At 35.5% G+C, this 15,015-nt stretch overlaps 1 protein-coding gene across 1 annotated transcript in view; it reads right to left on the minus strand.

Moving 5' to 3' along the window:
- The window catches only part of LOC307156425 (GTPase IMAP family member 8-like), a 56,783-nt gene that overhangs the window by 40,515 nt on the left and 1,253 nt on the right, over positions 1 to 15,015 (minus strand). Inside the window, exons 3-5 of the mRNA XM_079867766.1 lie at positions 14,117 to 14,884; positions 13,891 to 14,028; positions 11,441 to 13,708 (exon numbers count right to left, since the gene is read on the minus strand). Coding sequence (XP_079723892.1) covers positions 13,563 to 13,708; positions 13,891 to 14,028; positions 14,117 to 14,884 — 1,052 coding nt within the window. The 3' untranslated portion in view covers positions 11,441 to 13,562. The remainder of the gene's footprint in view (positions 1 to 11,440; positions 13,709 to 13,890; positions 14,029 to 14,116; positions 14,885 to 15,015) is intronic.

The raw sequence follows: 15,015 nt of genomic DNA on the forward strand, positions 1-15,015 counted from the left end.
AAGTGTTTTCTCTCGCGGGGGGCGCTTGTCTGAAGTTTAAAATCATTGGTTACCCGTAAGCCAATCACATAACGTTTGGTTATGGCGTGTGTTATGCGCATACTCAGCAGCATCTAACTTCCACTGTAAACACATGTATGATGCGAAAACAAAACCATCGAGCGAAATACCGGAGTGAACATGGCTGTGCGCGACTTTTGCAGATTATGTGAAGTAAAAATCTACGCATCCACGGTACAATCAGCATCTACGTCACGGCTCTCAGCCCGCCCTCTGTTCGTTGATTGGCCCGGCTGTTTTCAGGCCGGTGGAAAACTGAAAGATACGCTGCTATCTCAGACTGACTACAGAAGCGAAATGAAATTGAGCGGAAGTAGGAAGTCTGACGTAGTCAGGCTAATGTTGAACTTGCAAAACCTACAATAAAATCTGAGATTTCTCAACGGCAATCGGGTGAAAGAGACACATTTAGCCGTCTAGCCCCATAGACTCCCATTCAGTCTGCACTCGCCCGCGATCACCTCCAGTGGTATTCTAATGGAACTGCAACCAAGATCGATACAATGGGGCTAATAGGAAGTGCCAAGGCTCTCCGTAGACGGGCTCTGACTGAACTGATTTTCGGTTCGGGAGAAGAGATAAAAGCCCGCCCACAGTGACAATTGATTGGTTGATTTACCGAAACAGGCCATTCAGGATGCTCTCTAGCTTACATGCGCTTTCTTTCTTTCTTTCTTTCTTTATTATTTATCTCAAACAATCAACATAGTTATACAACATACAAAACAATAATTAAAACCACAAAATAAAACAACCATCACAAAAACAAAAACAAAATAAAAGTAATAAATACATAAATAAAAGAAAATAATAATAATAATAATAATAATAATATCAAAATAAAAGATTTGTTTGAGAAGGAGCAGGCAGAAGCAATTAGCTTATTTAAACCTGCCCCTATTTAACAACATAATATTACAAAGCAAATTAATACGCAGTTAATACATTCATTTTTCTCAGATCTTACATAACTCACAACAATACCTTAACCACAACACTTTCACATTGCAGATTTAGACCTGTGTTTCAATCTTTGCTTATCTATATTGGTCCAATAATGATTTCTTTAATCTATTTTTGAACCGAATGATATTAAAACTCTGTTTGATGTCATTATCCAGTCCATTCCATAAGGTTACCCCACAAACTGATATACACATGTTTTTAATAGCAGTTCGCACAAGAGGTTGTTTGAACATACAATATCCTCTTAGATGATATCCCCCATCTCTTTCATTAAACATTGCACTTATGTTACCTGGTAAATTATTTTCTTTGACTTTAAACATAAATTGAGCAGTTTTAAATGTAACAATGTCCATAAATTTTAACAAATGTGAATTTAAAAACAGAAGATTAGTGTGCTCGTAATACCCAGTATGATTTATTATCCTGATTGCTCTTTTTTGTAGTGTGCAAATATTTTGTAAATTGCTTTTATAGGTATTTCCCCAAATTTCCACACAGTATAACATATATGGCAAAATAAGTGTGCAGTACATAATATGTAATGTATTTTTGTTCAATATGTATCTGGTTTTACTCAATATACCAATACTCCTAGCCATCTTCATGCACAAATTTTTGATGTGGGGCTTCCAGCACAATTTATGGTCAAGTACAACACCCAAAAAATTTACATTCATAAACTCTTTCAATTATTTGGTTATCAGTTATCAAATACCAAATACCCAAATACCATAAATTTAGTTTTGTTCAGATTGAGAGATAACTTATTAGAATCAAACCAAAGTTTTAATTTATTCATTTCAAATGTTACCATTTCCATCATCTGTTGCAGATTGTCCCAGCAACAAAAAACATTTGTATCATCAGCAAAAACAGTAAATTTAAGTACATTTGATACTTTGAAAATATCATTTAGATAAAGAATAAACAGTTTGGGGCCTAAAACTGACCCCTGTGGGACACCACAGGTAATACTGAGGCTTACTGACCGATGATTACCCATTTGTACAAACTGACTCCTATTTTCCATATAATTTTTTATCCAATTATAGCCCACACCTCTGATGCCATACCTTTCCATTTTTTTTAACATAATTTCATGATCAACAGTATCAAAGGCTTTTTTTAAATCAATGAAAATCCCTACTGCATATTTTTTATTTTCAATACAATTTGTTAATCGGTCTACTAACTCAATTAGTGCCATAGACGTTGATCTACCAGATCTAAATCCATACTGACTGTCCATTAGTAAGTTGTTTTTATCAATGAAATTATCTAGCCTTTTAACAAATAATTTTTCAAGTATTTTTGAGAACTGAGAAAGCAAGGATATCGGTCTATAATTATTAAAAACATGTGAGTCACCAGCTTTATATAATGGGATAACTTTTGCCAACTTCATCTTTTCAGGAAATACTCCTGTTTTAAATGATAAATTATATATGTATGTTAATGGTTTTACAATTCCATCAATTACTTTTTTTTACTAGTGACATATCAATGTCATCACAATCTTTTGACGTTTTATTCATATATTTACTTACAATCTCTATAATTTCTTTGCCTTCTATAGTTCCCAAAACAAATGAGTGTGGATTTCTATCTACTTGATCCATCACAGAGTATTTCATCCCTGTGTACTTTATATCTTTGGCCAGTTGAGGGCCCACATTTACAAAAAAATTATTGAATTTGTCAACCACCACATTCATATTTGTCAGCTGTATGTCATTGTCCTTGAAATATTCTGGATAATTAAATTTATTAAGTCCTTTTGTAATAATAGTATTTATTGTACTCCATATTCCTTTCACATTATGTTTATTTTTCTTTAGTAAATTATTGTAATAATCCTTCTTACACCCTCATTATGTTAGTTAATTTGTTTTTATATTTCTTATATTTTAACTCCGATTCTTTCGTTCTATATTTTATAAAATTCCTATAAAGAGTATTCTTTTTTTTACAAGCATTTTGAATTGATTTAGACATCCAAGGTTTTTCTGAATATTTACTTTTACTGCAATATTGTTTTATTGGACAGTTTTTATTATATAAAGTTATGAATATGTCTAAAAATAATTCATATGCAGTATTAAGGTCAGCTTCTTTAATTACTTCATTCCAATTGTACTTAATTAATTCCTTTCTAAATGCAAATATAGTTTCTTCAGTTCTCAATCTCCTATATTTAATTTCGTTACACTCTCTCATTACACTATAGTTACAGTCATAAGTCACAAAGATTGGCAGGTGGTCACTTATATCATTAATTAATATTCCACTTAAAGAATTACTTTCAACATTGTTTGTGAAAATATTATCTATCAGAGTGGCACCATTACCTGTTATTCTTGGTTTAGTGATTGTTGGAAAAAGACTCAAACTATACAATGTTTCAATAAACTCTTCCGTCAATTTATGATTGTTGGGGTTTAATAAATCAATATTAAAATCCCCACAGATATAAATGTTTTTATGCTTTACTTTATTAAACATTTTTTCCATTTTTTCCATAAATATTTTAATATTGGATCCTGGTTTCCTATATACACAACTAACTAGGACATTCTTCGTTTTTTCCATACATAATTCTATTGTAATACACTCCATTATATCATCAATGACTACTGCCATGTTTTCAAAAACTTTGTAAATGATACCTTTGTCAACAAAAAGCGCCACTCCCCCACCACAACTACTCTCTCTATTCACGTAATTAAATTCGTATCCCTGCAACTCAAAATCCATGCCCCTATCAGCATTAATCCACGTTTCAGAAATGGCTATAATATTAAAGGGTTTCTTGAACTGTCCTAAATATTCCCTTATACTCTGGAAATTAGAATACAGACTTCTGCTATTAAAATGAATGATAGATATACCGTGCTCGTGTTTAATATTATTGTTAAACTGTTGCTCTGTAATAGCCACAGTTGTTATGCAAGTTATCATAAAAGTTATTTTCAGAATCGATATTCATATCAAAGTCAGTTATACGTTGGTCAGTATCAGAACATCTACTATATTGAAAATCAATCATATTGTTAGACATGACAAAAGCTGCTGAATCAACAATGGTAGAAGGAAAATAATATGAAAGCTACATGATCAAACTCCTAGGAGTTTGCTCTACTGACCAACGTTACTTTCAAACTTTTCGAGCTGCTCAATGCTTCTGATACTCATAACTTTAGCCTGCTCTGGAGTGCCATTCATTTTAACAAACACCTTGCAGTTTGCAGTCCAAGTAGCTTGAATGATCCCTTTCTTCTTCAAGAACCTTGCCTTTCTTGCAATTTCTGCATTTGTTTTAGTTAGATGCTCATTAATATAAACATTTGAGCCCTTCAATTTACGGCCCTGTCTGAGCAGGTCAATTTTATGCTTTCTGTTAGGAAAGCGGACAATGACGACATGATTACCTTTCTGGTTCCTTGCTGGAATAATGTGGCATGCCTCAATATTGTGTCTGTTTATAGATATATTTTTATCATGGAGGAAGGCTGTTACCTGAGCCTCAGTTGAATCGTCACGGTCCGCGCTTCATGAGGCACACACGAGCAAGGTCTCTCGCTCTCGCTCCCTCTCTGCCGTGTGCGCGCTACACGGTTTGGAACACTCTGTCTCGCATGCGCGCTCTTGCTCGCTCGCTCTAGATTCCGGGAGATTTTAACTCATTCATATTCATTGTGTGGAGTCTTTGATTTATCTTAAAGGTAGAGGAGATCAAAAATATATAACATTGATGGATGGATGGACAGATGGACAGATATAGGATTTTTACTGCAGTTTTCATGTTTGGACTCACTTGATTCCAGGTCTGTTCATATACTTGTCTTGGAGAAGATTTTGATATTACCCACACATGCCTAGTTAAATTCACTTTTTTTTATCCAGTCTTTCCTTTTTTTGGCCCTTTGATGTCATTTGTTGGGAATTAAAAAGGCTATTTTGAGCACTTTTGTCTCTCTGTGAGATTTACCACTGACTTGTAACATACCTTCACATTTGTTTGTGTATATTTCAATGTAAATTCGGCCAGGAGCAGAGCAATTTAGCTCAACAAAACCAGATTATTTCTGCAGAGAATATAGTGACAAAGGCATTGATCCTCACCTCATATCTTTACTAACACTTTTGCTCCAAATTGGGTGTGGGGTAAAAGACACCAGGTTGATTTCAACCAATCACGCTTTCAAGTCTTGGTTTGAAAGTGACCAATCACATCACAGGCAAGTCTTCTAAAGAGCATTTTCACACATCCATTGCTTCAAACATGATCGTTTGTACGGTGGCCGAGAGAGCTCAATGCGCTGCAAATGAAGAAAACACATGCAAACAGAAAAAAACGCATGCAAACAGAAAAAAACACATGCAAATAGAAAAAAACACATGCAAATAGAAAAAAACCCACCAGCGAATAAGAAAACATCTTCATCAGTTTTACAACTCACGTGCGTCCCAATACTCACAACTAGTGATGTGACATTTGAACCGAGGCGTCGGAGCGTGTGTCGAGAAAAAGTGGGCGTGCCAGATGAAGCCGCGATTCGAGGCTTGTGTTGTTAACGTGAAAATCACGTGACTAATGACAAACGAGGCCTCGGTTTGTGTGGCTACTAGTGATGGCAAAATGAGGCTTCCTGAACCACTGAGACCTCGCAGGCCATTGCTTCAGCCAAAGGTTCATTACTCGAAGCTTCATTCAGCATTGCTCACTAGTGACACCTAGCTACTGTGCAAAGAAATAGCAGACAAATTAATTCATTCTGAACCAGTGTCGCGCCCTCGCTCCCTCCCTCCCTCCCTAATTTTATAAAAAAAAAATATTTTTTTATAAATTTTTTTACATTTTATAAAAATGCTTTTATAAATAAAAATATTTATTTGTAATGTAAATATATTTATATTTAAATGTATATTTTATAAAAACATTTGTATAAATAAAAAATATTTATTTATTTTGTACTCACTGTTGATGTTTGTAACCTTTCATTTGCAATAATAAAAGACATGATCAGACATTTGTCCATTACTGTGTATAATATAAAATATGTATCTTTCTCTGTCTGAATTTACTTGTCCAGAGTAACAAACACAGTTCATTAATTATTCATAAATTGTTTGGATAGGGACAGTATGAACAACAACAGTGACACTGTTGAGTGCAGTGCTTATGTTAGAGGGAGTGTAATTTATTAATTTAACAGATTATAGATAACAGATTAAAGTAAACTGCAACAGAATAGTCCGGAAGGAAGGAACATAAAAATAGTTTTTTTTTATTGAGAAACAGAATTATTTCAAGTGTGTTGTGGTTTAGATGATTCCTCTTCTTGGACAAAATCTCTCTAGCCTGGGAAAAGATCCTTTCACAAGAAACAGAGGATGAAGGGGAACGTAAAAATGGCAGTGGTTCAAGTGGTTCACTGATGTTTCTGTTGAGCCCAGACAGGGGAGGATTCCCTCTTTCTTGCTGGCTCCATTACCAGGAAAAAGGAAGAGTCACAAAAAGCAAACAAATCCAAAAGGGCAATCCAAATCAAAAAGCAGTCCAGTCCAGATCCAAAAATCCAGAGCAATCCAAATAATCTTATCTAATTAATATAACAAGACTATAATATAGGCCTACTATGATAATAATAAACTATAACTATTCTAACCTGATAATGTAATAATATACAGCCCTCACATATGACACAATAACGACAATGACAATGATAGTTTTCTAACTCTCTGACACTACTACAACTGCTTCTACTACTGCTGACAACTCCCACAAGGTGGCGCGAGTTTCGAACCGTCTTTAATCCGGTAGCGACACTCAGACCGAACCGATGACGTAGCCACACAAACCGAGGCCTCGTTTGTCATTAGTCACGTGATTTTCACGTTAACAACACAAGCCTCGAATCGCGGCTTCATCTGGCACGCCCACTTTTTCTCGACACACGCTCCGACGCCTCGGTTCAAATGTCACATCACTAGTGGCTACGTCATCGGTTCGGTCTGAGTGTCGCTACCGGATTAAAGACGGTTCGAAACTCGCGCCACCTTGTGGGAGTTGTCAGCAGTAGTAGAAGCAGTTGTAGTAGTGTCAGAGAGTTAGAAAACTATCATTGTCATTGTCGTTATTGTGTCATATGTGAGGGCTGTATATTATTACATTATCAGGTTAGAATAGTTATAGTTTATTATTATCATAGTAGGCCTATATTATAGTCTTGTTATATTAATTAGATAAGATTATTTGGATTGCTCTGGATTTTTGGATCTGGACTGGACTGCTTTTTGATTTGGATTGCCCTTTTGGATTTGTTTGCTTTTTGTGACTCTTCCTTTTTCCTGGTAATGGAGCCAGCAAGAAAGAGGGAATCCTCCCCTGTCTGGGCTCAACAGAAACATCAGTGAACCACTTGAACCACTGCCATTTTTACGTTCCCCTTCATCCTCTGTTTCTTGTGAAAGGATCTTTTCCCAGGCTAGAGAGATTTTGTCCAAGAAGAGGAATCATCTAAACCACAACACACTTGAAATAATTCTGTTTCTCAATAAAAAAAAACTATTTTTATGTTCCTTCCTTCCGGACTATTCTGTTGCAGTTTACTTTAATCTGTTATCTATAATCTGTTAAATTAATAAATTACACTCCCTCTAACATAAGCACTGCACTCAACAGTGTCACTGTTGTTGTTCATACTGTCCCTATCCAAACAATTTATGAATAATTAATGAACTGTGTTTGTTACTCTGGACAAGTAAATTCAGACAGAGAAAGATACATATTTTATATTATACACAGTAATGGACAAATGTCTGATCATGTCTTTTATTATTGCAAATGAAAGGTTACAAACATCAACAGTGAGTACAAAATAAATAAATATTTTTTATTTATACAAATGTTTTTATAAAATATACATTTAAATATAAATATATTTACATTACAAATAAATATTTTTATTTATAAAAGCATTTTTATAAAATGTAAAAAAAATTATAAAAAAATATTTTTTTTTTATAAAATTAGGGAGGGAGGGAGGGAGCGAGGGCGCGACACTGGTTCAGAATGAATTAATTTGTCTGCTATTTCTTTGCACAGTAGCTAGGTGTCACTAGTGAGCAATGCTGAATGAAGCTTCGAGTAATGAACCTTTGGCTGAAGCAATGGCCTGCGAGGTCTCAGTGGTTCAGGAAGCCTCATTTTGCCATCACTACTCACAACACAACCAAATACGGAAACGCGCTGCAATTACAGAAACGCGCTGCAAAAGTTCACAACACAACCAAATACAGAAACGCGCTGCAAATAGAACAGAACACAACGGAAATGTTTCCGGGGAACCCAATAAGTGACGGACGGACGGCTAGGACGTGCTTACAGCTGTCTACTTTTATTATTTTTTTATTTTATTTTTTTTTTGCAAAACATACAAAGATGACACGTTTATGACATACAACTTTGTATACAATATACAAAATGTATTTGCGATATGTTCAATGTCATAAGAATACTAAAAAGAACAATGAGCTGAAGACTAAAATAAATAAATAAATAAAAAAGCTAGAGAAAAAGAACATGAGGGAAAGACATTAATCTATACATCAGTTACATTGAACACATTTTGTCATGTTATGTTAAAATAAGTTTCATAAGAAATGTTAGAATGTAGCTATAGGTCCAAATATGAGACGGCAAGTTTTAAAGTTGAGACACTCACACAAAGATATAACATATATTTTAAAAACTTTGTTGTATAAAATGTATATTTATTTGCAACAGTTATGTTAACAGCATTAATACTATATTTCTGGTAAGAACAGCTATTCAGCTGATGGACACGCGCTGCGTTGTCATGGGAACATCCCAGGTGAAAATAATGAGGAAATTACGTAGTCTTTCGTGGCTCCCTTCATCAACATAATGGCACACAAGTGCCCCGCTCCCTCCAAAGTGCCCAATTCAAGGGCTCTGCCGTCTGCCCTTTTAAGAGAGTAGGGCAAAGGTAAAGCCAGAGCCCGCGTCTCTCTGGTAAAGCTCGCGAGCCGTCCGTCCGTCACTTATTGGGTTCCCCGGAAACATTTCCGTTGTGTTCTGTCCTATTTGCAGCGCGTTTCTGTATTTGGTTGTGTTGTGAACTTTTGCAGCGCGTTTCCGTATTTGGTTGTGTTGTGAGCACTGGGACGCACGTGAGTTGTAAAACTGATGAAGATGTTTTCTTATTCGTTGGTAGGTTTTTTTCTATTTGCATGTGTTTTTTTCTGTTTGCATGCGTTTTCTTCATTTGCAGCGCGTTGAGCTCTCTCGGCCACCGTACGTTTGGGCCATTTTGATCTTTTGGGCTCGTAAGTAGCTTCCCCCCCCCCCTTCTTTCCACTGTCTAAATGTTTATGTATTTATTAGTCAGTTCCATGTATGCATATATTTAGTGTTTAAATGAAACCTCACTGTTCTGTTTTAGCTGGAGTCCGACCTGATCACAGTGGTGAAAATGTCTTGTTACAAACATTCCAGCTGGGAGATGATGTTACCATCAAATGCTTCTCGAATAAAAGTTTTGGCAGCACAATGGTTTGGTATAAACAGAGCATTGGGCAGATCCCTCGGCCTATTGCATACAATTATTGGAACGATATAAAATTTAAGGATGAATTTAAAAATGGGAGATTCAATTTTTCAGCAAGCAAAGGATCTTTTCATCTGAACATCACAGCCATGACTAAGGAGGACATCAGAATATACTATTGTGGGACGGTGTTCTTGAATTTAATAGAATTTATCTCCGGAACATATCTGATGCTAAAAGGTAAAATTCAATTTGCTAGTGTTTTAAAGATTTTGTGTTTACTATACTTTAACAATTTAACAGTCCTTGTTTAAAACCAAAAGAGTCTTGACATGTTTATTTGCTATTTCAAAGGAACTGAATCTAAAGACTTTAATGTGGCATCGGGGGAGATACCAGCTGTGAATGGAACCACTTTTAAGAATAACGGTAATTATTCATTAAATTACTATGACTTATAGTTAACCTGCTTTGGTGACTGTCACAACAGTGGCCCTAAAAAGTATTTGCATCCTTAAAGGAGAACTCCGGTCAATTTTAACATTGAGCTAATTTTTTTGTACATTTGGAGTGCTGTCAGTACAGAGAACAACGACAAAAATCGGTGTTGCCTACACCGAGTTATTCTATTTTTAAAATTTGCACCCTGTTGACTTCAATGGGGCAAGTACTAAACCTGCTTTTAGCCTCTTAACATCCTTGATGTGTCATTACAAGTGCACAGGTCATGTGAGTGATTCCTTCTGAGTGAACACGAGTGAGTCTGACTGCAGTAGATGTGAAAGAAATGTATAAAAATGATGTTATTTAAGCCAGCGCAAATACCTTTGTTTACATCCTGTTTTTCGGTTGAAGTCCAAAGTAGTCGATTGCAGAGTTCACACGCATAGGTTTAATACCTATGATCACGCGCGTGAACTCGGCAATCGACTACTTTGGACTTCAACCAAAAAACGGGATGTAAACAAAGGTATTTGCGCTGGCTTAAATAACATCATTTTTATACATTTCTTTCACATCTACTGCAGTCAGATTCACCCGTGTTCACTCAGAAGGAATCACTCACATGACCTGTGCACTTGTAATGACACATCAAGGATGTTAAGAGGCTAAAAGCAGGTTTAGTACTTGCCCCATTGAAGTCAACAGGGTGCAAATTTTAAAAAGAGGATAACACGGTGTAGGCAACACCGATTTTTGTCGTTGTTGTCTGTACTGACAGCACTCCAAATGTACAAAAAAATGAGCTCAATGTTAAAATTGACCGGAGTTCTCCTTTAAGCCTTAAAATAGCATGAATTTCATTGCATAACACAACAAAATATCCAACCAAGTGGATTCTGCAAACAAGAACAGCAAAGTTTACCAACGATTCACAAGATGTTTTTTTTAAGTGAATGTATGAAATCAGTTCTCTTCAAGTTAAATGTGTCAAGTCAATCTAAATGTTTTTATGAAAATGTTTTGCTTGAAAAGTGTGCTTGCACTATCTTTGTTTAAAACGAGTCCCACTTAGTTTGACACTTTGTTATGCAAAGCCATTCATTTATCTTTAAGTATATGGTTTGAGTGTTAAAATATTTGTTTGGGCCACTGTATACAGTTTCAAGTCATGGAAAAGTACTGTATATTCACAACACATAGCTAGCAGTTCTAGTAATGTATATTCACAGTATTTTAATAATGAATTTTACTATGAGCAGAATTATTAAATTATTTTTGGATCTTTTTCTCCATTTCAGACAGCAACAATCAAACAGTATGGGATCCTGTGTTACTTTGTTTGATATCCTCCAATGTTGTTTTTGATAGTAATTGTCACACTCATTGTTATTCACTGCAAACGCTGGGGAAACAGGCATAGAGGTAAAATTCCACCCACACTTTCCATCAGTTAAGCATTAAGAGTTTAATTGAATAGGCTGTTGATCCAGAAAAAGTTGTATACAGTCTAATATACAGACATGTTGTACAAACTCTTTCAATATTCAATCACAAATATGTATGTCAAAGTTTAACTATAATTTTCTGCAAATTTTGAAGGATCTACAAATCTAGCATCTCCGTCATGTGAGGTAATTTTCAAAAATACAAAATACATTTTCTTCTGTATTTAATATGCACTTCTAATCCATTAAATATTAAACATTTTAACATAAGTAATGCAATTTGCTTCTCAAGCAGAAAAGAAAAAAATAAGATATACATTTTTTTTAACAGATTGGAGATTCAGAAGTGAATTATGCAGCTGTGAGTTTTGCCTCCGTCCCTTCAGCCAGAAGATCAAACAACAGACTGAATACAGTGAAAACATCTGAATACAGTGAAGTGAACTACAAGCAGACAGATCACATGATCTAACAGATGATTTGACATTTATCTTCACAAAATGATTTGCCTTTTTATAAACATGTATTATTAATATTGATATTTCAAAAGCATCCATTACTGTACATATGTAAACAGAGTTCCTCCTTTTGTGTGCTGTATAGAAATACTTACGCCCGGTTTCACAGACAAGGCTCAAGTCTAGTCACAGACTAAATTGCATGTTTGAGCTGTTTTAAATTTAAGCAACTTGCACTGATATATTTTAAAATATGTCAGTTTAAAAAAAAAAATTCTCAATAATGTATTTTTTTCTGAGGCACATTTATGAAAGCCACTTAAAGGGGTGGTATAATGCCATTTTCACAAGATGTAAAATAAGTCTCTGATGTCGCTAGAGTGTGTATGTGGAGTTTTAGCTCAAAATACCCCACAGATATTTTTATATAGCATGTTAAAAATGGGGAATGCACTGTTTTTGTGTCTGTCCTTTTAAATGCAAATGAGCTGCTGCTCCCTGCACAGGGGTTAAAGCTACAACAGCTTGTGTCCTGAAAATTTCAAAAACTTTTAGCCTTTTATATTGAAACTGGAGTCAGACAAAGATGGAGAAACTCAAGAAGAAGTGACAACATGTAGACAACATTTATGAATGGTTAGTTGATGAATTTATGTAGCTTATGTGTAGTTATCTTCTAGTCATTGATTAGCATATTCTGTCATGAGGGTTTATGTAAATTTTAGGGTTAGTGATGTCACTAAGCCGGGAGGAATGTCCTGTAGTCCCTACCAGCCATTTAGTCCTTAAAAAGCAATTTCTTTAAAAGAAAATCTCTCCCTTTGCTTTTGTACTTTGAGCGTTGTAACTATGCAGATGTTGTTTATTCTCAAACAGCAACATTACACACTAACTAAAGTTAAAAAAGTGAAATCATAATCAACCACCCCTTTAAATGTCCTATTTGAACTACAGTATAATTGAATACTAATGTCTGTGAAACTGGGCCTTAAGCCGGGTGCACACATGATTTATTATCTTTCTTTACGATTGTTGCTTGTCAGACTGTTCAAACCTAATGTCAGACTGTACGACAGTCAAGACACGTTAAAAACGGACGCACACAAGAAAACTTGTCCGGAGTTTTACATCATAAATCACTGACACGTTCGGTGACAGTGAGCTGCATTACACGCGGGATTGAAATAGTGGCTACAAAGAAATCTCTAACGTTAATTTTGGTCACGGAAAAACAAAGACAATTTGACGGCCATCGTAGGAGAAGTCACACTGCAGGACTGCGAGTCAAATCTTCTGACACTGCCAGAATTTCGTCGGAGATAAAATGTCGGCTGTCGGTGAACATGTCAAACTAACGTTCAAAGACTTCAGATTTTAGCCTAGGATCAGAGGATTCTTTAAGGATTTGCAAAATTTGTCTCAGACGGCCAAATCGCGGCCAAAATCGCACAGAGTGCACCCAGCTAGTGTTTGTTAAAGCAGATTAATGGATCAATGAAGTGAAAGATAATAAAAAGTACAATGTTTGTATGCAAATGACATGCATTCTATGATAATAACTGCATGACAAAAATTGTAAAATTTAAACATGCATTTTCAGATTGTCTTCATGATTAATCTCTATCCTGTTCAGTCTTGTCATGTTCTTCATAGCTGGAAACACTTCCATAGTCTGATAAAGGAAGCCTCTGATACCAATCATGCACCTTAGCCAAAGACATCTGTATGTCCTCTTCATCAGCACATGAGGACATCTCTGCTATAAGGAAATAAAACAAAGCTTTGGTAATCTGACATTTTTGACAGTTTTTCAAAAGAAATTTAAGTATGTGACTTTGAATTAGCAATCTGTTTGTTCGCAGCACAGAACTTTATTAGCTACCAGCCACTCTCAGCCAAACTTCCAAATTAGTGAAATGTATAATTTTTTACCGGACTTACCATTGGCATCCAGGCATTTTAGTTTATACTGGATCCTAGCCATGTCTACTGCTTCCCGACGATCCCATTCCCTGTCAAGTGCATCTTTCAGCTGGTGTTTGTTGATAAATGATTCTGTATTTATTACTCCTCCACTAACTGCAAGCAAAAGCATAATGAGGCAATTAAAGTGAGTATAAGCCACTGAGATCAAAATACATTTATTGCAAAAAAAAATTACACATACAATTCAGAGATAAATTTAAACTTTGTCCTCTTCTGACAAATCTTTGTGGGCTCATTGTTTTCACCATCTCTTTCATCAGAGCATCACTTCTCTCCCATTCTTCATTAAGCAATTTTTTGACATCCTCAACTCGAAGCCACTCAGATAGGGTTTCTCTTTCTTGGGACTTCTTTTTCTTCCCCTGATGTTCATCATTGCTTTCCAGCAGATCACTTTCCATTATCATTTCCTCAACCTTCTCCAGTAACTGATTTACTTGGGTGCGATCTTCTCTCATGCTCTCAAACACATGATATCTGTTCCCGCACATCTCGACGAGTCCCACAAGGGCGTCACCTTCACTTTCAATGTGGTACTCAATAGGTTTGTTTTCCAATCTTCCTCCACATGTGAAGAGCACCATGGTTTGCCTCCAGATCTTTTCACCAAGTGGTCTCATGTTTTCTAATATGATTTCCATCTGCTCTTCTAAAAACGACGTGTCTGCCGGTATAACCAAGAGGATTGCATGGGGGGAAGAATCCATTGCCTTCAAGATCTCAGTATTCACTGAATCTGCGTTCAGTTGATACGGAAGAAATTTCCAAAAGCTTGGTGTGTCCACCACAGTGACCTGTCTTCCATTCACTTCTCTACATGTTCTGACACACTTCACAGTCTTGTCAAATGAAATGTCAGCATCCAAGATGGCACTGCAAGCTAATGTCTTGCCTGACAGGACCCAGCCCAGCAGCACAATATTCAGAGGTGTAACATCATGCTCTGCTTCTGTTGAAAATATGTATTTTAGAATATATTTAAAATATATAGATTTGTGAAATATTTATAATATTTATAAATAAATAAATATTATTTATAATATTATAATACAATATTTTATATTTATAAATATATTATAA

This window comes from Squalius cephalus, assembly GCF_949319135.1.
Source record: "Squalius cephalus genome assembly, chromosome: 3".
Lineage (NCBI taxonomy): Eukaryota > Metazoa > Chordata > Actinopteri > Cypriniformes > Leuciscidae > Squalius > Squalius cephalus.